This window comes from Brienomyrus brachyistius, unplaced genomic scaffold (genome assembly GCF_023856365.1).
Source record: "Brienomyrus brachyistius isolate T26 unplaced genomic scaffold, BBRACH_0.4 scaffold76, whole genome shotgun sequence".
Taxonomy (NCBI): Eukaryota; Metazoa; Chordata; class Actinopteri; order Osteoglossiformes; family Mormyridae; genus Brienomyrus; species Brienomyrus brachyistius.
Window position 1 is genome coordinate 785,964 of NW_026042351.1, and position 22,901 is coordinate 808,864.

A 22,901-nucleotide genomic window follows, 5' to 3' on the forward strand; every position below is an offset into this window, starting at 1 on the left:
CAGGGATCACAGCAGTGAAGGAAGTTGCGCATGCAGTCTCCGCCTGGGTCACATGTGTGTGGAGTTTGCATGTTCTCCCCATGTCGTCGTGGGGTTTCCTCCAGGTACTCCGGTTTCCCCCACAGTCCAAAAACATGCTGAGGCTAATTGGACTTGCTAAATTGCCCGTAGGTGTGCGTGTGAGAGTCAATGGTGTGTGAGCGTGCCCTGCGATGGGGTGGCCCCCCATCCTGGGTTGTTCCCTGCCTCGTGCCCATTGTTTCCGGGACAGGCTCCGGACCCCCCACCACCCAGTAGGATAAGCGGTTTGGAAAATGGATGGATGGATGGATGGATGGATGGATGGCCAGACCTTTAAGTTTGACTACAAAGCACCTATGACAGACATCAGCCTTCACATGATGTCACAACACCATCCCTCACTGATGTGTCTTACCTGGCTCAAGCTATTCAGAACAGCAAAGCCGTTAACAGGCTCCCAATGCCAGAGCCTGCTGTGTTTAACGGGGATCCAATTCATTTTATTGAATGGAAGGCATCCTTTATGTACTCATTCAGAGAACAGGTATCTCTTCAGCAGATAAGCTGTATTACCTTAAGAAATATATCAGTGGTCCTGCTCATAAATGTCTTGAGGGCACGTTCTACCGAAGTGATGATGAGGCATGCAAAGATGCTTGGAATAAGCTTATCAGCCATACGGTCAGCGATATGGTCAGTGATACGGTCAGCGATATGGTCAGTGATACGGTCAGTGATACGGTCAGCGATACGGTCAGCCATACGGTCAGCGATATGGTCAGCGATACGGTCAGCTAAACGGTCAGCCATACGGTCAGCGATATGGTCAGTGATACGGTCAGCGATACGATCAGTGATACGGTCAGCCATATGGTCAGCCATACGGTCAGCCATACGATCAGCCATACAGTCAGCCATACGGTCAGCGTTACGGTCAGCGATACGGTCAGCCATACGGTCAGCCATACGGTCAGCGATATGGTCAGCGATACGGTCAGCCATACGGTCAGTGATACGGTCAGCGTTACGGTCAGCCATACGGTCAGCCATACGGTCAGTGATACGGTCAGCCATACGGTCAGCCATACGGTCAGTGATACAGTCAGTGATATGGTCAGCCATACGGTAAGTGATACGGTCAGTGATACGGTCAGCCATGCGGTCAGCCATATGGTCAGCGAGATGGTCAGCGATGCGGTCAGCCATACGGTCAGCCATAGGGTCAGCCATACGGTCAGTGATACAGTCAGCCATACGGTCAGCGATGCGGTCAGCCATACGGTCAGCCATACGGTCAGTGATACAGTCAGCCATACGGTCAGCGATGCGGTCAGCCATACGGTCAGTGATACAGTCAGCCATACGGTCAGCGATACGGTCAGCCATACGGTCAGCCATATGGTCAGCGATACGGTCAGCCATACGGTCAGCCATACGGTCAGCCATACGGTCAGCGATACGGTCAGTGATACAGTCAGCCATACGGTCAGCGATGTGGTCAGCCATACGGTCAGCCATATGGTCAGCGTTACAGTCAGCCATACGGTCAGCGATGCGGTCAGCCATACGGTCAGTGATACAGTCAGCCATACGGTCAGCGATACGGTCAGCCATACGGTCAGCCATACGGTCAGCCATATGGTCAGCGATACGGTCAGCGATACGGTCAGCCATACGGTCAGCCATACGGTCAGCCATTCATCATCCAAAGGGCATTTCCGGAGAGGCTCTCAAAATGGCCACAAATACGGTCCAAAGATGCCGAAGGGTTACAGACATTTTCTGATTTTTAAATGTCTGTTTGCAAACTATGCCTCATGCAAAGGGCCTAGACATACTGAGTGACTGTGGGAAAATCAAACATTAATTCAGAAGCTACCTGACTAGTTAGCATTGCGCTGGAATCGTCGGGTTACGGTAGCCCTCATGGAAGGTGGCGAATTCCCATCTTTCCAAGACTTTGCCAGATTCATATCAATTGAGGCAGAAATTGCATGCAATCCTGTCACCTGCCTACATGCACTTCACTCAGTGGATTCACACCAGGATAAAATAATTACAAGGGAACCTAAAAGAAACAGGGCTAATGTTCTCAGCACTCAAGCCACTGTTGGCAGGGATAAAGAGACATCAACTAACGACAGAGTATGGGCTCCATGCATCTGATGCCAGTGTAACAAGCATCAACTCCACAGATGTCCTGGTCTTATGAAAATGTCTCCTGAGAACCGAAGTTCATATGTAAAGGACAATAAGCTGTGCTATGCTTGTTTAAAACCAGGTCACTGTGCAAAGGAATGCCGTCGTCGCCATAGCTGTGAGGTATGCAGGAGAAGGCACCCCACTAGTCTTCATGATTACAGCTGTGAGAAGAATGGAAGACCAACCGGTGCCTGATATAATCAGAGCTACAAGCAATGTAAGGAAAGTACAGCTGCTATGTCACTTAATGCCACCAGTCAAGAACAGTCACATAGCACCTCCATGATTGTACCTGTGTGGGTATCCTGTGTCAAAGATCCAGCAAAGGAACAACTTGCATATGCTTTATCAGACACGCACAGTGACAGCACTTTCACTGACAAAGAGGTGAGCAATGAATTACAAATGGACACTTACCCAGTGCAGCTGAAACTCACCACCATGTTGGGAGAGAATATGGTGATGAAGAGTGAGAGAGTATCAGGACTCTGTGTAAGGGGTTACAATTCATTGGTGCACATTGATCTCCCTCCTGCATACACCAAAGACTGCATACCTCTCAATCGTGATCACATTCCAACGCACGAAACTGCTAAACGCTGGACTCACCTTGCTGCAATAACTGATAAGATACCACCCCTCCTCAGCTGTGATGTTTGACTCTTAATTGGGTACAACTGTTCAGGATCGCTGGCGCCTAGACAGGTGATACTAGGTGGAGACAATGAACCATATGCTGTGCTGACAGACTTAGGACGGAGTATCGTTGGCTGCTCAGCACCTGAGCTTGATACAACCGCAGAATTCGCCTTAGTCACCGAGCTGCGGTACAGGAGCTGCGTCTAATAACACCAACAGATATACTTCAGGTCCTAGAGTTGGATTTCAAGGATGTCAGAGGAGAGTTTAAGGCAAACTCTCAAGAGGATCTAATTATCCTGGACAGGCTCAAGGAAGGTATAAAGAAAACCTACCAAGGACGTTATGAAATGCCACTTCCTTTTATACAACGACCACGTTTACCTGATAACAGGCAGCTTGCTGAAGTCAGGCTCAGACATTTAGGGCGTAAATTCTGCAAGGATGAGAAATATAAACAAGATTACACTGCAAACATGAAGGATATCGTTGAGAGAAGTGATACTGAAGAGGTCCATGATTTTGGCACTCATGGTGAACGATGGTTCATTCCCCACCATGGAGTCTACCATCCAAAAAAGACAGATAAGTTGTGTGTTGTGTTCGACTGCTCTGCAAAGGACAATGGTACCAGCCTAAATGAACATCTACTTCCAGGTTCAGACATAATTAATGATCTAACTGGCGTTCTCATAAGGCTCCGGCAGCATCACATTGCTCTGACATGTGACATAGAGAAAATGTTTCATCAGTTCCATGTCAAGGAGAACGACCGCAACTATCTGCGCTTCCTGTGGTGGAAAGATGGAGACATGAGTCCACAGCCAAAAGAATACCGAATGAAGGAACATCTTTTTGGAGCAGTATCGTCTCCTGGCTGTGCAGACTATGGCCTTAAACGTTTAGCTAATGAGAGCAGACACTCTCATCCATTAGGGTCCCAGTTTATTGAAAGAGACTTCTACGTGGATGAAGGAGTCACAAGCATAGAAACTGTGGAGAAGGCCATTCAGTTAGCACAGGAGGCAAGAGAGGTATGTGCAAAGGGTGGCCTTCGTCTTCACAAGTTTGTGTTAAACACCCATGGTGTTTCACAGAGCACACCCTCATCAGAGCGTGCTACAGATGGTAAGGCAAAGGAAATCACTTTCAATGACAGTCCCCTGGAACGAGCGCTGGGGATTCAGTGGAAGACAGAAAGTGATTGCTTTAAGTTTAAGATCACTCTAAAGGAACCACCAATGACACGGCGGGAAGTACTGTCTACCATTGCTTCTATATTTGATCCTCTTGGGTTCCTTGTTCCATATTTCCTTAAAGGGAAAAGGATCCTCCAGGAAATGTGTCGCCAAGGTACTGGCTGGGACGACCCACTGCCAGAGGAGCTGGAGAGCTGGCAAAGGGACCTTGTCAAGTTAAAGACCATGAACATAGATAGATGCTACTTACCTCTCAATTTTGGAAGGGTTGTGAAGAGAGAGTTTCACCACGTCTCTGACGCAAGCACCTTAGGGTATGGTCAGTGCTCCTATCCGAGAGTCAAGAATGAGAAAGGAAAGGTCCATTGTGCTCTCATCATAGGAAAGTCCCGTGTAGCTCCCACAAAGGTGACCACCATACCAAGACTAGAATTATCAGTGGCAGTAGTCTCAGTTACAGTCAGCAATATGCTTAGAGAAGAGCTTAGCTATTTGAACGTGGAGGAGTTCTTCTGGACTGACTCCAAAGTAGTTCCGGGCTACATAAATAATGATGCATGACTCTTTCACACGTTTGTAGCCAATAGGGTTCAGACAATTCGCCACAGTACAAATCCTCAACAATGGCTTTATGTCTCAACGGAAGAGAATCCGGCAGACACTGCCTCTAGAGGGAAAACCATAAATGAGTTGTTTTCCTCAAATTGGTTCAGTGGTTCTGTGTTCCTCTGGAAACAGGAAATACCGATAACAACAGATGTAGTATTGGAACCTCTAATAGGTGATCCAGAGGTGAGAAGAACTGGAACACTGCATACAGGGGTGTAGTGTCGCTGACCGCTTGTCCGAGTTCTCATCATGGTTGCAGGCTACTAAGGCCATTTCATGCCTTTTGCGACGAGTTAAAGGAAAAATAAATGGCCCCGCTAATGTAAGTGCATTGGAAAGTGCAGGGCGTGTCATGGTCAAACACCTCCAAAGGCAGGTATACAAGCAAGAAATAAAGTTACTGAAGAAGGGAGGTCGGCTGCCAGATCATCCCAAGGTGCAGCACCTACAGTAGATGCCTTTTTAGATGCAGATGGCATAATCGGGGGGGAGGAAGGCTCAGTCGATCATCCTTCTCCAACTTACTCAGACACCCAGTGATCTTATCAAAAAACCATCATGTGACTAAGCTGATAATTAGTCATTATCATGAAAGAGTAAAACATCAAGGCGAGGGCTTTACCATCAATGAAATCAGATCCAATGGCTATTGGACTCCTGGAATAAGCAGAGCAGTTGCATCTTTTATCCAGCAGTGTGTCACTTGCCAGAGACTCAGAAGACCTGCAGAAGGTCAAAGGATGAGTGACCTTCCAAAGGGAGGTGTAGAGCCCTCCCCACCTTTCTCATAGTGTGGCATGGACTGTTTGGTCCCTTTACCACTAAAGAGGGAAGAAAGCAGCATAAAAGATATGGTTTGCTGTTCACTTGCTTCTGCTCACGAGCGATCCATAGTGAAATGTTAGAGGATATGTCCACTGATGCCTTTATAAATGGTCTGAGATGTTTCATTGCAATTCGTGGTGCTGTTAGACAAATCCAATGTGATCAAGGCACCACCTTTGTGGGGGCAAAGAACGAATTGAACAAAGCTTTACAAGAACTTGACACTCCCAGACTCACCACCTTTCTATCCGAAAACCATTGTGATTTTGTTCTCAACGCACCTCACTCCTGTCACGCCGGAGGTGTGTGGGAGAGCCAGATAAGGACCATAAGGAGTGTGTTGAACTCCACATTATCATTGGCCTCTTGCAGACTCAACGGTACTTCTCTGTGAACTTTGTTTTATGAAGTCATGGTTATAGTCAACAGTCGCCCACTTACTGTGGACAACCTGTACAACCCTGATAGTATGGAACCACTCACAGCCAATCATCTACTTACAATGAAGTCCAACATGGCTCTACCTCCACCAGGGAAGTTTGTTAGGGAGGACGATTATGGACAAAGGAGATGGTGCAGAGTACAGTAACTGGCGGAACAATTTTGGAGTCACTGGAAAGGGAGTATCTCCACATTATTATTGCAAGACAGCGTTGACACACACCGAAGAGAAATGTACAAGCGGGAGATACAGTGATGCTTGTGGATGACTTGTTACCCAGATGTGAATGGAAACTGGGACGGATTTTAGAGACTGTGACTGATGAAGATGGACTGGTAAGAAAGGGTAAAATATGTATAGGAGATAAGAGACTTAACGAGAAAGGGGAACGCCTTGGTAAGCTGTCAGTGCTAGAACGTCCAGTGCAGAGGTTAGTCTTGTTATGAGAAGCTACTTAAGTACATTTCACTGATGTTTATGCTTTATTTTCCAAACGATACAGATTTGAAAAATATTTGTGTTTGTGGGTATTGCTTGGAACAGACATAATTTTGGTGGGAGTGTAAATAACCCCAAGGTTTGACATGAGAGTAATTAATGTTACAAAACATATTGAGTTGCGTATTGCATATTTTTTAATATACGTTTGTATTCTGTATTCATTTGTATACATTCATTTATGCTTATGTAGTTTTATTTAGTGCATCAAAAGCGACCCAAACCAGTAAAGACGGCTGGCAAAAAGTGTCCGACAAATTAAATGTGTAAGTAGTTTTTAGTTATTATATTTATCACTTGAATGTAGTATTATGGTTCCAGTGTTTCGTCATTCTTTTATTGTCAAAATTACAGATAAAATAGAAGCACAATCATGCAGGACATGGGAACAAGTTAAAGTGAAGTACAAACATGACATTTCATTCATTTATATATATGTTTGTATGTATGAGTTTGTGTGTGTATGTATGTGTTTGTTGATTTTACATATATGAATGGCGAGGCCATGACAACCCATTTCCATGCACGGACACTATTAAGTCTGTGAGCTAATCCTAGTTTACGCAGAACAAACCTGCTCTGAGCAGGTTTGAGGATTTGGATGTGCTGCTACGACAACACATCCAGCAAGAGTTTCGAAAAACCGTGCCAAGTGCCCCAGGCGACTGGCGTGTGTCAAGTGTCCCAGGCGGCTGGTGTGTGCCAAGTGCCCTATGGTCTGACTATAGACCCAGAGAGACATGCATGCTAGTGGGCTGTAACACTGTTACCTCTCAGGGCTCTTTCTGTTACACCCCACAGGGGGGCGCATTTCATGGCTTGCACTATAAATGTTGCCACTCACAGCTTCTAATGTCCTGAGGCCCCAGGGCACTGGCCGCACTGGCCCGGTCCATAACCCAGCCGAGGCTCCAGGGAGCGCTATCTTGGGGCACCTTCAGCCACCGGCTCATTCCCCCACCGTCAGCTAAGAAGCGCTACTGGGGATCTTTCCTGCCTGCTGCCGTTAGACACCACAATGCCTGCTGTTGATGTGCAGCCCCCACAGCCAGCCTTAACGTCCGAGTTTTAACCATTTAAAATTTTTTATCTATATTAATTTACTGAACTATATGGTATTTTCAGGATCTTTTCTTTGTGTACTGTGTACTTTTTAAACTTGTTATCCTACAGAAATTTTATTCACTTCTAAAAATGTTTACTTATTTTTGCACTGAATCAGCAAAATTTAATTGTCACCTCTGGTAAAGAAACCAATAGTCTTTCTCTTTTTTTTTGATGATCCTGCCTCATTATTAAGCCACATTGTTCCATTAAGCATGTTAAACTAAAGCCTTAGTCTGAGCATAATCTAATGGATTCATGAGTGAAATTATTTATTAACACAGAAGCATCCGTCTCACATGTTGACAATCTATTGCTGAGTCATTCTTTAATGGACATGCAGGGGGGAACAGGCAAACCAGTTTTTTCCAGCTCTGTGCTGAGGATTGAAATTTAAAATCCACTTTGTGATTAAATAACTTCCAATTCCAGCTCGCAGAAAGTCAGGTTTTACAGTAATCCTCATCCATTTACCTCAGATGTTATTTATATAGAATACAGACAAACTTTTAAATTCTGAAGGTGATGGAATCTGTTAAAGGTAAAAATTGCTGCATTCATTATAAATATGTTATTTCCTCATAGCTTGTATGTGTCTCTGTGCCATTTGACTGGGAGTCTGAATGTCATTAACAGTGTTTGTTTAAATGCACATTTACCTTTGATCTGCATGAAAAGGTCCCTCTCTGAAGTTGAGTGGTTTTGCCATTGACCTGTCACTCTTCAGGGAAACACAGCTGGGTACAGGGGAGTCTGCTCTCTCCATCAGGACACTGTGGGCAGCGAGAGGAAACAAACCCTGATGGTATAAATATAATTCATACAATGGGGACGGCATCACACTGCTGTTTAATCTTCTGCTCTGCCTTCATGTACTTTGATATGCTGTGAGGATCTTGATGTAAACAGACTTATTTACAGTCGGCTGTTAAGGAAATTGTCTCATCTAAAATTTAGATATTATATGAAACTTTTAGTATGACCGTTAAAAACCTCCACAACTAGACTTGGCTGATGTTCCTTTTTACCTGTTTATATATGTTTTTGTTTGTTTGTTTAGTTTTGTTATGGGGCCATTTTGTATAGGAGGGATGGTCTGTTACTCGCCTCTAGTATAAAAGAACTGGCTGATTGTGGAAGAAGACGGTGAAGACAGAAGATGGCGAGGTCTTTTTATTAAGCTACACATATTAAAGTGCTGCCCACTGACCAGCCCTAGCTAGGAGCCCAGTTTACTTTTATGTTATGGCCTGACTATAGACCCAGAGAGACATGCATGCTAGTGGCTGTAACACTGTTACCTCTCAGGGCTCTTTCTCTTACACCCCACAGGGGGGGCATTTCATGGCTTGCACTATAAATGTTGCCACACACAGCCACTAATGTCCTGAGGCCCCAGGGCACTGGCCCCACTGGCCCGGTCCATAACCCAGCCGAGGCTCCAGGGGGCGCTATCTTGGGGCACCTTCAGCCACCGGCTCATTCCCCCACCGTCAGCTAAGAAGCGCTACTGGGGATCTTTCCTGCCTGCTGCCGTTAGACACCACAATGCCTGCTGTCGATGTGCAGCCCCCACAGCCAGCCTTAACGTCCGAGTTTTAACCATTTAAATTTTTTTATCTATATTTATTTACTGAACTATATGGTATTTTCAGGATTTTTTCTTTGTGTACTGTGTACTTTTTAAACTTCTTATCCAACAGAAATTTTATTCACTTCTAAAAATGTTTACTTATTTTTGCACTGAATCAGCAAAATTTAATTGTCACCTTTGGCAAAGAAACCAATAGTCTTTCTCTCTTTTTTTGATGATCCTGCCTCATTATTAAGCCACATTGTTCCATTAAGCATGTTAAACTAAAGCCTTAGTCTGAGCATAATCTAATGGATTCATGAGTGAAATTATTTATTAACACAGAAGCATCCGTCTCACATGTTGACAATCTATTGCTGAGTCATTCTTTAATGGACATGCGGGGGGGGAAACAGGCAAACCAGTTTTTTCCAGCTCTGTGCTGAGGATTGAAATTTAAAATCCACTTTGTGATTAAATAACTTCCAATTCCAGCTCGCAGAAAGTCAGGTTTTACAGTAATCCTCATCCATTTACCTCAGATGTTATTTATATAGAATACAGACAAACTTTTAAATTCTGAAGGTGATGGAATCTGTTAAAGGTAAAAATTGCTGCATTCATTATAAATATGTTATTTCCTCATAGCTTGTATGTGTCTCTGTGCAATTTGACTGAGAGTCTGAATGTCATTAACAGTGTTTGTTTAAATGCACATTTACCTTTGATCTGCATGAAAAGGTCCCTCTCTGAAGGTGATTGGGTGATCCATTGACCTGTCACTCTTCAGGGAAACACAGCTGGGTACAGGGGAGTCTGCTCTCTCCATCAGGACACTGTGGGCAGCGAGAGGAAACAAACCCTGATGGTATAAATATAATTCATACAATGGGGACGGCATCACACTGCTGTTTAGCCTTCTGCTCTGCCTTCATGTACTTTGATATGCTGTGAGGATCTTGATGTAAACAGACTTATTTACAGTCAGCTTTTAAGGAAATTGTCTCATCTAAAATTTAGATATTATATGAAACTTTTAGCATCACTCTTAAAAACCTCCACAACTAGACTTGACCGATGTTCCTTTTTACCTGTTTATATATGTTTTTGTTTGTTTGTTTAGTTTTGTTATGTGGCCATTTTGTATAGGAGGGATGGTCTGTTGCTCGCCTCTAGTATAAAAGAACTGGCTGATTGTGGAAGAAGACGGCGAAGACAGAAGATGGCGAGGTCTTTTTATTAAGCTACACATATTAAAGTGCTGCCCACTGACCAGCCCTAGCTAGGAGCCCAGTTTACTTTTATGTTATGGCCTGACTATAGACCCAGAGAGACATGCATGCTAGTGGCTGTAACACTGTTACCTCTCAGGGCTCTTTCTCTTACACACCACAGGGGGGCGCATTTCATGGCTTGCACTATAAATGTTGCGACTCACAGCTTCTAATGTCCTGAGGCCCCAGGGAACTGGTCCCACTGGCCCGGTCCATAACCCAGTCGAGGCACCAGGGGGCGCTATCTTGGGGCACCTTCAGCCACCGGCTCATTCCCCCACCGTCAGCTAAGAAGCGCTACTGGGGATCTTTCCTGCCTGCTGCCGTTAGACACCACAATGCCTGCTGTCGATGTGCAGCCCCCACAGGCAGCCTTAACGTCCGAGTTTTAACCATTTAAAATTTTTTATCTATATTTATTTACTGAACTATATGGTATTTTCAGGATTTTTTCTTTGTGTACTGTGTACTTTTTAAACTTCTTATCCTACAGAAATTTTATTCACTTCTAAAAATGTTTACTTATTTTTGCACTGAATCAGCAAAATTTAATTGTCACCTTTGGCAAAGAAACCAATAGTCTTTCTCTTTTTTTTTGATGATCCTGCCTCATTATTAAGCCACATTGTTCCATTAAGCATGTTAAACTAAAGCCTTAGTCTGAGCATAATCTAATGGATTCATGAGTGAAATTATTTATTAACACAGAAGCATCCGTCTCACATGTTGACCATTTATTGCTGAGTCATTCTTTAATGGACATGCAGGGGGGGAAACAGGCAAACCAGTTTTTTCCAGCTCTGTGCTGAGGATTGAAATTTAAAATCCACTTTGTGATTAAATAACCTCCAATTCCAGCTCGCAGAAAGCCATGTTTTACAGTAATCCTCATCCATTTACCTCAGATGTTATTTATATAGAATACAGACAAAACTTTTGTTTAAATTCTCAAGGTGATGGAATCTGTTAAAGGTAAAAATTACTGCATTCATTATAAATATGTTATTTCCTCATTGCTTGTATGTGTCTCTGTGCCATTTGACTGAGAGTCTGATTGTCATTAACAGTGTTTGTTTAAATGCACGTTTACCTTTGATCTGCATGAAAAGGTCCCTCTCTGAAGGTGACTGGGTGATCCATTGACCTGTCACTCTTCATGGAAACACAGCTGGGTACAGGGGAGTCTGCTCTCTTCATCAAGACACTGTGGGCAGCGAGATGAAACAAACCCTCATGGTATAAATATAATTCATACAATGGGGACGGCATCACACTGCTGTTTAGTCTTCTGCTCTGCCTTCATGTACTTTGATATGCTGTGAGGATCTTGATGTAAACAGACTTATTTACAGTCGGCTGTTAAGGATATTGTCTCATCTAAAATTTAGATATTATATGAAACTTTAAGCATCACTCTTAAAAACCTCCACAACTAGACTTGACCGATGTTCCTTTTTACCTGTTTATATATGTTTTTGTTTGTTTAGTGTTGTTATGTGGCCATTTTGTATAGGAGAGATGGTCTGTTGCTCGCCTCTAGTATAAAAGAACTGGCTGATTGTGGAAGAAGACGGTGAAGACAGAAGATGGCGAGGTCTTTTTATTAAGCTACACATATTAAAGTGCTGCCCACTGACCAGCCCCAGCTAGGAGCCCAGTTTACTTTTATGTTCTGGCCTGACTATAGACCCAGAGAGACATGCATGCTAGTGGCTGTAACACTGTTACCTCTCAGGGCTCTTTCTCTTACACCCCACAGGGGGGCGCATTTCATGGTTTGCACTATAAATGTTGCGACTCACAGCTTCTAATGTCCTGAGGCCCCAGGGCACTGGCCCCACTGGCCCGGTCCATAACCCAGCCGAGGCTCCAGGGGGCGCTGTCTTGGGGCACCTTCAGCCACCGGCTCATTCCCCCACCGTGAGCTAAGAAGCGCTACTGGGGATCTTTCCTGCCTGCTGCCGTTAGACACCACAATGCCTGCTGTCGATGTGCAGCCCCCACAGCCAGCCTTAACGTCCGAGTTTAAATGTGGTAAAAGCAGCTCTCTGTTTTTAATCATGTAAATAACATGCATTTCTATTTATATATTGAACAATATTGTATTTTCAGGGCTTTTTCATAATGCCCTGTGTACTTCTTAAACTTGTTAACTTACAGACATTTTGTTTACTACTATAAATGTTTACTCACTTGCACTATATCTGCTGTCTTTGCACGTTGTCTTTGTTTTACATTGTATGTTTGTATCTGTGCACTTTGTTGCTGAACGCAAGAGAATTTAACCCTGGGATCAAAAAATCATCTTATTTTATACTCGGGGGATGAGAACCACTACAGTGACACATTAATTATGATCTGAATCAGCAAGTATTTAAACGTCACCTTTGGCAAAGAAACCAATAGTCTTTCACTTTTTTTGTCTGATGATAGTAGTTTATTGTTTAAGCCACACAGTTCGATTAAACATGTTAAACTGAAGCCTTCATCTGAGTATGATCTAATGAATTCATGAGAGTGAAATTATTTGTTATCAAAACAGAAGCATCCGTCTCACGAGACGACAATCTATTGTAGAGTCATTCTTTAATGGACATGCAGGGGGGAAACAGGCAAACCAGTTTATTTCCAGCTCTGTGCTGAGGACTGAAATTTAAAATCTACTTTGCGATCAAATAACTTCCAATTCCAGCTCGCAGAAAGTCAGGTTTTACAGTAATCCTCATCCATTTACCTCAGATGTTATTTATATAGAATACAGACAAAACTTTTGTTTAAATTCTCAAGGTGATGGAATCTGTTAAAGGTAAAAATTGCTGCATTCATTATAAATATGTTATTTCCTAATAGCTTGTATGTGTCTGTGCCATTTGACTGAGAGTCTGAATGTCCCTAACAGTGTTTGTTTAAATGCACATTTACCTTTGACCTGTAGGAAAAGATCCCTCAAAGAATCTGATTCGTTGCTTCACTGACCAGTCACTCTTCATGGAAACACAGCTGGGTACAGGGGAGTCTGCTCTCTCCACCAGGACACTGTGGGCAGCGAGAGGAAACAAACCCTCATGGTATAAATTTAATTCATACAATGGGGACGGCATCACACTTCTGTTTATCCTTCTGCTCTGCCTTCATGTACTTTGATATGCTGTGAAGCTCTTGATGTAAGCAGACTTATTTACAGTCAGCTTTAAAGGAAATTATCTCATCTAAAATTTAGATATTATATGAAACTTTTAGTATGACTGTTAAAAACCTCGACAACTAGACTTGGCTGATGTTCCTTTTTACCTGTTTATATATGTTTTTGTTTGTTTGTTTAGTTTTGTTATGTGGCCATTTTGTATAGGAGGGATGGTCTGTTACTCACCTCTAGTATAAAAGAACTGGCTGATTGTGGAAGAAGACGGCGAAGACAGAAGATGGCGAGGTCTTTTTATTAAGCTACACATATTAAAGTGCTGCCCACTGACCAGCTCTAGCTAGGAGCCCAGTTTACTTTTATGTTATGGCCTGACTATAGACCCAGAGAGACATGCATGCTAGTGGGCTGTAACACTGTTACCTCTCAGGGCTCTTTCTGTTACACCCCACAGGGGGGCGCATTTCAGAAGCAGATCCATCCATTTCTATGCTGATCCAGACCAGATGATTCCTGCTGGGGCCTCTGTGAACATGAAGGGTAAGTAGATATATAGATAAATACACAATATCGAGTACTCAGCATTTTTACATCAAACTGATGAACTGGACTCATGTAACTATAATTACACATAGTAAAGAGGTTTAGTGCAAAATTTCAATGCCAAATTTTTTTATAAATATATGTATAAACATCCTCTCCTGGAGCCGACACCTTATCGTGGTGGAGGGGTTTGCGTGTTCCAGTGATCCCAGGAGCTAAGCTGCCCGGGGCTTTATGCCCCTGATAGGGTCACCCAAGGCAAACAGGTCCTGGGTGAGGAACCAGACGAACTGCGGCTCATTAGACCCCTTATGATGAGTAAAAACATGGATTCACGTTCTCCCTCCCCTGGACGCGGGTCACTAGACTTTTATGGATGGAATTTCTAGGCACAGCCAGGGCACTGAGGGTTTGGTGACCTCAGGATTGGGTCTCTGCTTTTTGCAGATGATGTGGTTCTGTTGGCCTCATCAGACCGTGACCTTCAGTTCTCACTGGAGCAGTTCGCAGCCAAGTGTGAGGCGGCTGAGATGAGAATCAGCACCTCCAAATCCGAGACCATGGTCCTCAGCCGGAAAAGGGTGGAGTGCTCTCTCCGGGTTGGGGAGGGGGTCCTTCCCCAAGTGGAGGAGTTTAAGTATCTCAAGGTCTTGTTCACGAGTGAGGGAAGGATGGAGCGGGAGGTCGACAGGCGGATCGGTGACTGCAGTGGGTGCATGTATACAGCAGTGATATTCCAGCAGACCAGGGGAGGGCAGGTGTACTTAAACAAAGCACATCTACACAGTACAGTACAAAAACAATGCCCTCCATCACAGCTATCACCCCCCTACCCTCCCCCCTGGACCTCAGAATACACGAAGCGGATGTGAGCCGGCTGTTCCAGAAACAGAAATCCAAGAAGCCCCCAGACCAGACGATGTCTCCCCCTTCTGCCTCAGAACCTGTGCTGATCAGCTGGCTCCCATCTTCACCCGCATCTTCAATAGATCCCTGGAGCTGTGTGAAGTTCCTTCCTGCTTCAAACGCTCCACCATTATCCCGTCCCCAAGAAACCCACCATCACTGAATGACTACAGACCTGTTGTCTTGACGTCTGTGGTCATGAAACACCTGGTTTTAGCCCATCTGAAGGACATTACAGGACACCAGCTGGACCCCCTGCAGTTTGCCTACTGGGCAAACAGGTCGCTGGATGATACAGTGAATATGGGGCTGCATTATATCCTGCAACATCTCAACGGTCCAGGAACTTATGCCAGGATCCTGTTTGTGGACTTTAGTTCGGCTTTCGACACCATTGTGCCTAATCTCCTCTCCTCCAAACTCTCCCAGCTCAGCGTGTCACCAGCTACCTGCCAGTGGATCACCAGCTTCCTGACAGACAGGAAGCAGCAAGTAAGGCTGGGGGGTCACTTCTGAAACACGGTCCCTCAGTATTGGTGCCCCTGAAGGATGTGTCCTCTCCCCACTGCGCTTCTCCCTCTACACCAATGACTGCACCTCCAGGAACTCAGCTGTAAAACTCCTGAAGTTTGCAGACGACACCATCATTGGACTCATTCAGGATGGTGATGAGTCTGCATACCGGCAGGAAGTGGAGCGGCTGGTACTCTGGTGCAGTCAGTACAACCTGGAGCTGAACACGCACAAGACTGTAGAGATGACAGTGGACTTCAGGAGACGTCCGTCATCACTGCTCCCCCTCACCATATCAGACAGCCCGGTGTCTACTGTGGAGTTCTTCAAGTTCCTGGGTACCACCATCTCCCAGGACCTGAAGTGGGAGACCAACATCTCCTCCATCCTCAAAAAGGCCCAGCAGAGGATGTACTTCCTGAGACAACTGAGGAAGTACAGTCTTCCACAGGAGCTGCTGATCCAGTTCTACACTGCAGTCACTGATTCTGTCCTCTGCTCCTCCATCACAGTCTGGTATGGAGCAGCCACCAAACAGGACAGGAAGAGACTGCAGCGGACCGTACGGACAGCAGAAAAGATCATCAGTGCCCCCTGCCCTCCATCCAGGATCTGTCTCTCTCAAGATCCAGGAAAATGGCAGGAGAATCATCACAGATCCTGGACACCCTGGACACAGACTTTCTGACCTGCTGCCCTCTGGCAGACGATATAGAAGCCTGCAGACCAGGACACCCGACACAGAAACAGCTTCTCTCCCCTCGCCATCTCCCTCCTAAACAGCTGATCTGTCACACTGCTAAACACCTGCAGCACTGCAACTGCACTTTATGTACAGTCTGTGGGATATATTTCTGCAATCTTTGTATTTTCTGTATATAAGATTTACATTGCTTACTATATCGTATTGTTCATTTACACACTTTATGTGTATATGTGTGTGTATGTATATATGACTGTATATATGTACACATGTATATATATATACAGTATCCACAAATATTTTTACATTTATAAACATATTATACATACAAATAACACTTTTATAATTTTTTTTTACATTTACATAACATTTACCTTTATATTTTTACACTGTTATGCTTGAGAGACCATCGACTGGAATCTAATTCCTTGTATGTGTTCGCTCACATACTTGGCCAATAACCACGATTCTGATTCCGATTCTAATTCTGATTCTGACAAAGGCTGATTTCCAAGGGAACTAAAAGTATGACAAGTTCGGGGTTAGAATTTAATGCTTTACCAGTTCCCCAAAGAGATCCTGGAGCGACGCAGAGTTCTGTTCCCAATCCGACGTAACTTCATTCAGAAGGGCTCCCGAGCTGTCATCGCCGTAGACCGGCTCTACGTGGATGGGCAGCTGTACCGCGACCCCAGTACCACTCCCTGGTTATATTAATGCCAGTCCAGATAAGACTATACATTTTTCTTATTTATTCTAATCCTCTTCCATTAACATCTCTCTAGCTCATACATGTCATTCTGTTAATGTAACGTGATGTCATACTGAATATATTACCGTCAGTCTCCGCAGCGCTATAGTACTAGCGATGTTTCCGCTTCTCTCTTGTCCCCATGTATACCCTCACCAACTTGCCCCTTTGTATGTTTCCCTCACTTTCCCCTTCTTTCACTATACCGATCACCTGCTTTTCTACTCTGTCACACACAATATCTTCAGTCGTTACGCATCTGCACGGCACGACCACGTACATATGCACTCAGCGTCAGCACAACCACTCCGACCTCATAGCGCACACAGACACATAGGGCACACACACACACAAGCGCGTATAAGCTCACTCAAACCTCATTCATTTGCATGTGCAATATTAGCTGCACACACCGGTCTATGGGCACATTAAGGATTATCTCATGGAATGTGCATGGAGCTGGCTCCAGAGAAAAGAGGTTAAAGATTTTTGGCCAGCTTAAAAAACTACAGGCAGACGTTGTTTTATTACAAGAGACTCATAGACCTGCCAAAGCTACTGATGAACTTAAAACACCTGAATTTCCTAATGTGCTCTCAGCCTGCTATAACTCTAGACAAAGAGGGGTAGCAATTTTAATTACATAAAAATGTCAATTTTACAGTACTCAACACAATTATAGATCCAGAGGGTAGATTTATAATTATTAAATTATCTATACTTAACAAAAAGTTATGTATTGTTAGTATATATGGTCCAAATGTTGATAACCCCTCATTCTTCCACGTTTTATTTACCGCACTCTCTGAACACCTAGATTGCGCACTTGTTCTTGGGGGCGACCTCAACTTCGGACTAGATAAAGAAATGGACAGGCTCAGTACAGCTGCTCAGCGCAATTGGGAATCCACTAATATAGTTAAACAGTACATGAGCGACTACGGACTTTGCGATGCATGGCATTCTCTTCACCCCACCCCTAGGGAATATACTTTCTTCTCACATGTCCATCACTCTTACTCTCGTCTGGATTATTTCCTAGTCAGTAGCTCACTGCTGAGTGACATTTCAGACACAGAGATACACCCTATAGCTGTCAGCGATCATGCTCCTGTTTCTTTAACCCTAATAAATAGGAAGGCCACTCCACCAAGTAGAAACTGGAGATTTAATGTATCATTGCTTAAAGATGGAGATTTTATTAACTATTTTAAAAAAGAGTGGGCTTTATATTTAGACTATAATGACCTGCCTGAAACATCAGCATCTGTTCTCTGGGAAGCAGGCAAAGCTGTGATGAGAGGTAAAATAATCTCATTCTCATCATATCAAAAGAAAAAAGAAAACAAGTGTATTCAAGAATTAGAAGAAACCATCAAATCCTTAGAAGAAGCCTACGTTTCATCCCAGGAACAGGAAATGCTGAATAAAATACGTAAAGCAAAACTAGAATTAAATGAAATTATTAACAAAAAAACTCAATTCTTAGCACAAAGGCTTCGCTGGCAATATTATGAACATGGTAATAAATCAGGTAAATTTTTAGCTAATCAGTTAAAAATAAACAAGGAAAAAACAACTATATGTGCTGTTAAAGACTCAAATGGGGAAACAGTATATGATCCTGACAGAATAAATAATATTTTCAGGGACTTTTACAAATCTTTATATTCACCACAGATAAACCCATCTAAAGACGAATTGATCATTTTCTTGATGGTATAACCCTTCCGAAATTATCAGACAATCAAGCGATGGCACTGGATTCTCCGCTGACTCCAGGTGAACTCCAGGAAGCTCTGAACGGTATGCCCAATAAAAAGGCGCCAGGTCCAGATGGATTTCCAGCAGAATTCTATAAAGAATTCTGGACAATTCTGGCACCAACATTCCACAGAATGTTGCAAGAAACCAGGGAAAATGGTAGGCTACCACCAAATATGAATTCTGCTAACATTAGTCTCTTGCTTAAACCAGGCAAAGACCCTACATTGCCTACCAGCTATCGTCCAATATCCCTTATTAACGTTGACCTTAAAATAATCTGCAAAGCTCTCTCAAAAAGAATAGAGAAGATAACCCCTCTCATAATTCATCCTGACCAAACGGGTTTCATAAAAGGGAGGCACTCATCAACAAATACACGAAGATTACTTAACCTGATCGACTATTCATGTAATAAAAACCTTCAAATTACAATATTGTCTCTAGATGCAGAAAAAGCATTTGATAGAGTTAACTGGAATTTTTTATTTGCAGCTTTACGCAAATTTGGTTTCGGAAACTCTTTCATAAACTGGTTAAAAATATTATATAGTTCCCCAACAGCATATGTCAGGACGAATGACCAAACATCCTCCAGTTTCTGTCTCAAGAAGGGCACCAGGCAGGGATGCCCTCTCTCCCCCTCACTATTTGCAATTTTTATTGAACCACTAGCAGCAGCAATTAGCAGCAGCAATTAGACAGGCTATAGTGATCAAAGGCATTAAACGCAGGAATGTAGAACATAAGGTAAGTCTTTATGCGGATGATGTGTTACTTTTTCTCCAGCATTAACAAAGCACTCTCTATGAGGTAATTATATTAATAAACTCTTTCTCAAGAGTCTCAGATTATTCGATAAATTGGTTAAAATCTACAGTTCTCCAATTAATTGCTCCTTCCAGAATAATTCTCCCACTTTGGAGATATTAAATATTTAGGTATTAACGTTTCACCTAGGCTGGCAGATTTAACTAAACTAAACCATACCCCACTTTTAAAAAAAGTAGAGGATGATCTGGTTAGGTGGAAGTCCCTACCCATATCACTTATGGGAAGGGTCGCCTCAATAAAAATGATGGTTTTGCCAAGAATTAATTATTTATTTGCAATGATCCCGAGCAAACCACCACCTGACTGGTTTAGATCTCTGGACTCCGCCATCTCTAAATTCCTCTGGAAAGATAAACCCCCACATATTAGCTTAAAACACTGCAAAGGACTAAGGACAAAGGAGGACTAGATCTGCCTAACTTTCACCACTATTTCTTAGCCAACAGGCTCCAAAACATCTCAGGGTGGTTAAAACATACCCTCTTAGATGAACCTTGGCTAGACATAGAACAAGCACTATGCAATAATATAAAGATTTCGGATCTACCGTTCATTAGCTCAAACATTAAACGACACGAATGCTTCAAAAGCATCAGTATCAGCTCTTCTCTGACAGCGTGGTGGGAGTTTCTAAAAGCGACTGAGTCTTCATTAATCCCATGAAAACGTACTCCCATCTGGAACAACCCTGACGTACTACTAAATAATAATATGATAAACTTCCCAGATTGGAGTTGTAAAGGTATTAAATACTTGGAACATATATTCGAAGGAATAGACTTTATTCCCTTTGACATATTATTTAAACGATATGGGATTAACAAGAACAAATTTTTAGAATATCAACAAGTTAAATCTATAGTAAAAAAGAAATTAGGGTTTAATCAAATCAAATTACAAATACCACCAAGTGTGGCAGAATTCCTTAATCTAAACCCCCCCAAATTACTGTCTAAAATATACAGGACACTTTCTGAAATGGATGAATCAATATCCCTTCCCATTGCAAAATGCGAGGCAGATCTATCAGTCAGCTGGGACCACAATTTCTGGTCTAAGATATGTTTAAAAACCTTTCAACTGATTAGAAATACCAGTTTACAGTTAATACAATACAAAATCCTGCATAGAGTGCACTATACAGGACATCGGATGTTCAGGATGGGTTTTACGTCTTCTAACAACTGCTCACACTGTCAAGGCGACACACCTGACAGTTACATCCACGCTTTTTGGTTCTGTCCACCTACTCAGATGTTCTGGCTCAGGATCTGTGAAGACTTATCAAAGTGTCTGAAATGTACCATTCCAGCATCCCCTTCAGTCTGCTTGTTGGGCGACCTAGATGGTGTCACTACAGATTTTAACACAACCCACATGGCTTTCACCGCCTTATGCATTGCTAAGAAGACTGTCCTTATGAACTGGAAGAATAAAAATAACCTTAATATCAACCAATATAGAGACAGTTTGTTGAACCATATTAGTCTTGATACAGCTTCTGCCGCCACACTAGATCAATCTCTCTGGGCTCCTTTGATCAGCTCCATCACCTAGTGGGGGTGGGGGGTCAGGGTTTTGTCCTGCTTTGGTCAGTGTCGTTGGCATGGGGGGGGCATATTGGCTTGGGGCATCTGGGGGTTCCCTGGGGGTGGGTTGCTGGGGGGGTTCGGCGCTGGGACTGCGGTCCTGGCCTGGATGGGGCTTTGGTGGCTCTTGGGTGGGGTCCTTCTGGCGGCTGCAGGCGGCGCTGCTGGGGGAGCCTGTGCCGGCGGACGTAGGTTACCGGCCTGGCGGCCGTGCTGCTCCTGGGTAGATCCGGGCTTGGGGTTCTGGGGGAGCTCTGCCTCCGGGTCGGGGTTCCGGCTGGGCTGGGGGGTTTGGGTCCTGGTGGGTATGCCGCCGGGGTGTGGGTTGGTGCGTGCATGGGGGCTCGGCCCCAGTGTGGGGGCCTTCGGCGCGTCGGTGGAGCTGGGGGCCTCTTCGGCTGGTGGGGAGGTTCTTACCATCTGTCCGCGGGGGGTCCCTGCTTTTGGTGTATCCACTCTGCGGGGGGGGGGGATCCAATAGAGGAGGAGGAGGGACTCAACCTGGATGTCTTTTGTCTTATGCAGTCTGGGAGTTGACTGAATGCTGGGGCGGGGGTAGCTTTTCCTTTGTAGTGGGGTGCCGGTGGGGCGCCTTGGGCTCTGTGGGGCCCGGTGGTGCCGCTGCCTTGGGCCCCGGTCTGGATGGGCCTGGGCCCCCCTCCCTGGATGGATTTCGGGGAACGGGGAGTGCCTATGGGGGTCAGCGGGGGAGCTGGCTCCGGGGGGGGAGGTATTTTGCCCCCCCCCCATTCCTTTCCTCCCCATCCCTAAATGCTTCCCTCCTCCCGCTCCATCACACCACCACACATGTAGGGCTTTGAGGCGTAGGTGCGTTGCTGGGATGCAGGGTAGGTATTCCTCCTCTGTCCCCTCGCGACCACCTGTACCTCATTCATACACTACAACGTAGACACTCTCATTACTTACTCTCTCATGACACATACATTTAGGGCGTTGGGGATGGGCACACAGTATGGCATCCAGAGGGCGGTCTGTTCATTCAGCCTTACCTCTGGTGCCAGGGCCCACATCTCAATTTTAATCACACATAGACATTGAGGGCTCTGGGGAGAGGCCGAGCTAACACCAGCTGTTGGTCGGCAGGGGGTGGTTAGTGCCATGCCCTTCACCTGTTTTAAAAGCACTTTAGAACAACACACACCAACACCACATCTGAGCGGGCTAAGGGGGGCATGGGGTCTTTTCACACCCCCGTTCCCTGTTCGCCATTTGGGGCTGGGGGCTGAGAGGAAGAGCTGGCCGTCTGGTCGGGGTCTGGGCTGGTGGGCTTCTCGGCTACTGCGGGGTCCGGGGTGATCTTCTGGTCTCCTCGCCAGAGGAAAAATAGGGGTCCCCATAGAGTATATATGGGGAGTGAGAGTATGTGTACAGCGTTCATTTCTGTGTGTCTGTATGTTGGGTGAATGTGTAAATATTTGTTTATGTCTGCATGAGGGTGGGAACGTATGCTTGTATATGTGTGTGCCTGTTTGTCTATACACACGTGTCAGGTTGGGTCCTAGACTCCACCCGAAATAACATCTCGGGCTCTATTCCCCCCCCACCACACTCCCTGCCGGTGGATGGGGCCCCCGGCCGCTGGTGCGTTGGTGGTTCTCAATGTCCGGGGCTGGGTGCTCGGGTGGGTGCTGGCTGACCCTCGGCGGTTGCCTGGCGGGATCTGGCCCTCCTGGCTCTGTCGGGCCCTTGCTGGGGGGTGGGGGGGCCCTTGGATCTCTGGGCCCAGGGCCTGGTCTGCCCTGGTGGGGC

At 44.8% G+C, this 22,901-nt stretch overlaps 1 protein-coding gene across 25 annotated transcripts in view; it reads right to left on the minus strand.

The window, feature by feature from the left end:
- The window catches only part of LOC125726780 (NACHT, LRR and PYD domains-containing protein 3-like), a 189,224-nt gene that overhangs the window by 159,860 nt on the left and 6,463 nt on the right, over positions 1–22,901 (minus strand). For 6 of the 25 annotated variants that reach the window (XM_049003240.1, XM_049003258.1, XM_049003245.1 and 3 more), the window contains exons 2-6: positions 13,952–14,053; positions 13,309–13,422; positions 11,477–11,590; positions 9,835–9,948; positions 8,199–8,312 (exon numbers count right to left, since the gene is read on the minus strand). In XM_049003240.1, the coding sequence (XP_048859197.1) occupies positions 8,199–8,312; positions 9,835–9,948; positions 11,477–11,590; positions 13,309–13,422; positions 13,952–14,013 (518 nt within the window). In that variant the 5' untranslated portion in view covers positions 14,014–14,053. The other 19 variants (XM_049003239.1, XM_049003244.1, XM_049003242.1 and 16 more) reach the window with 19 other exon arrangements.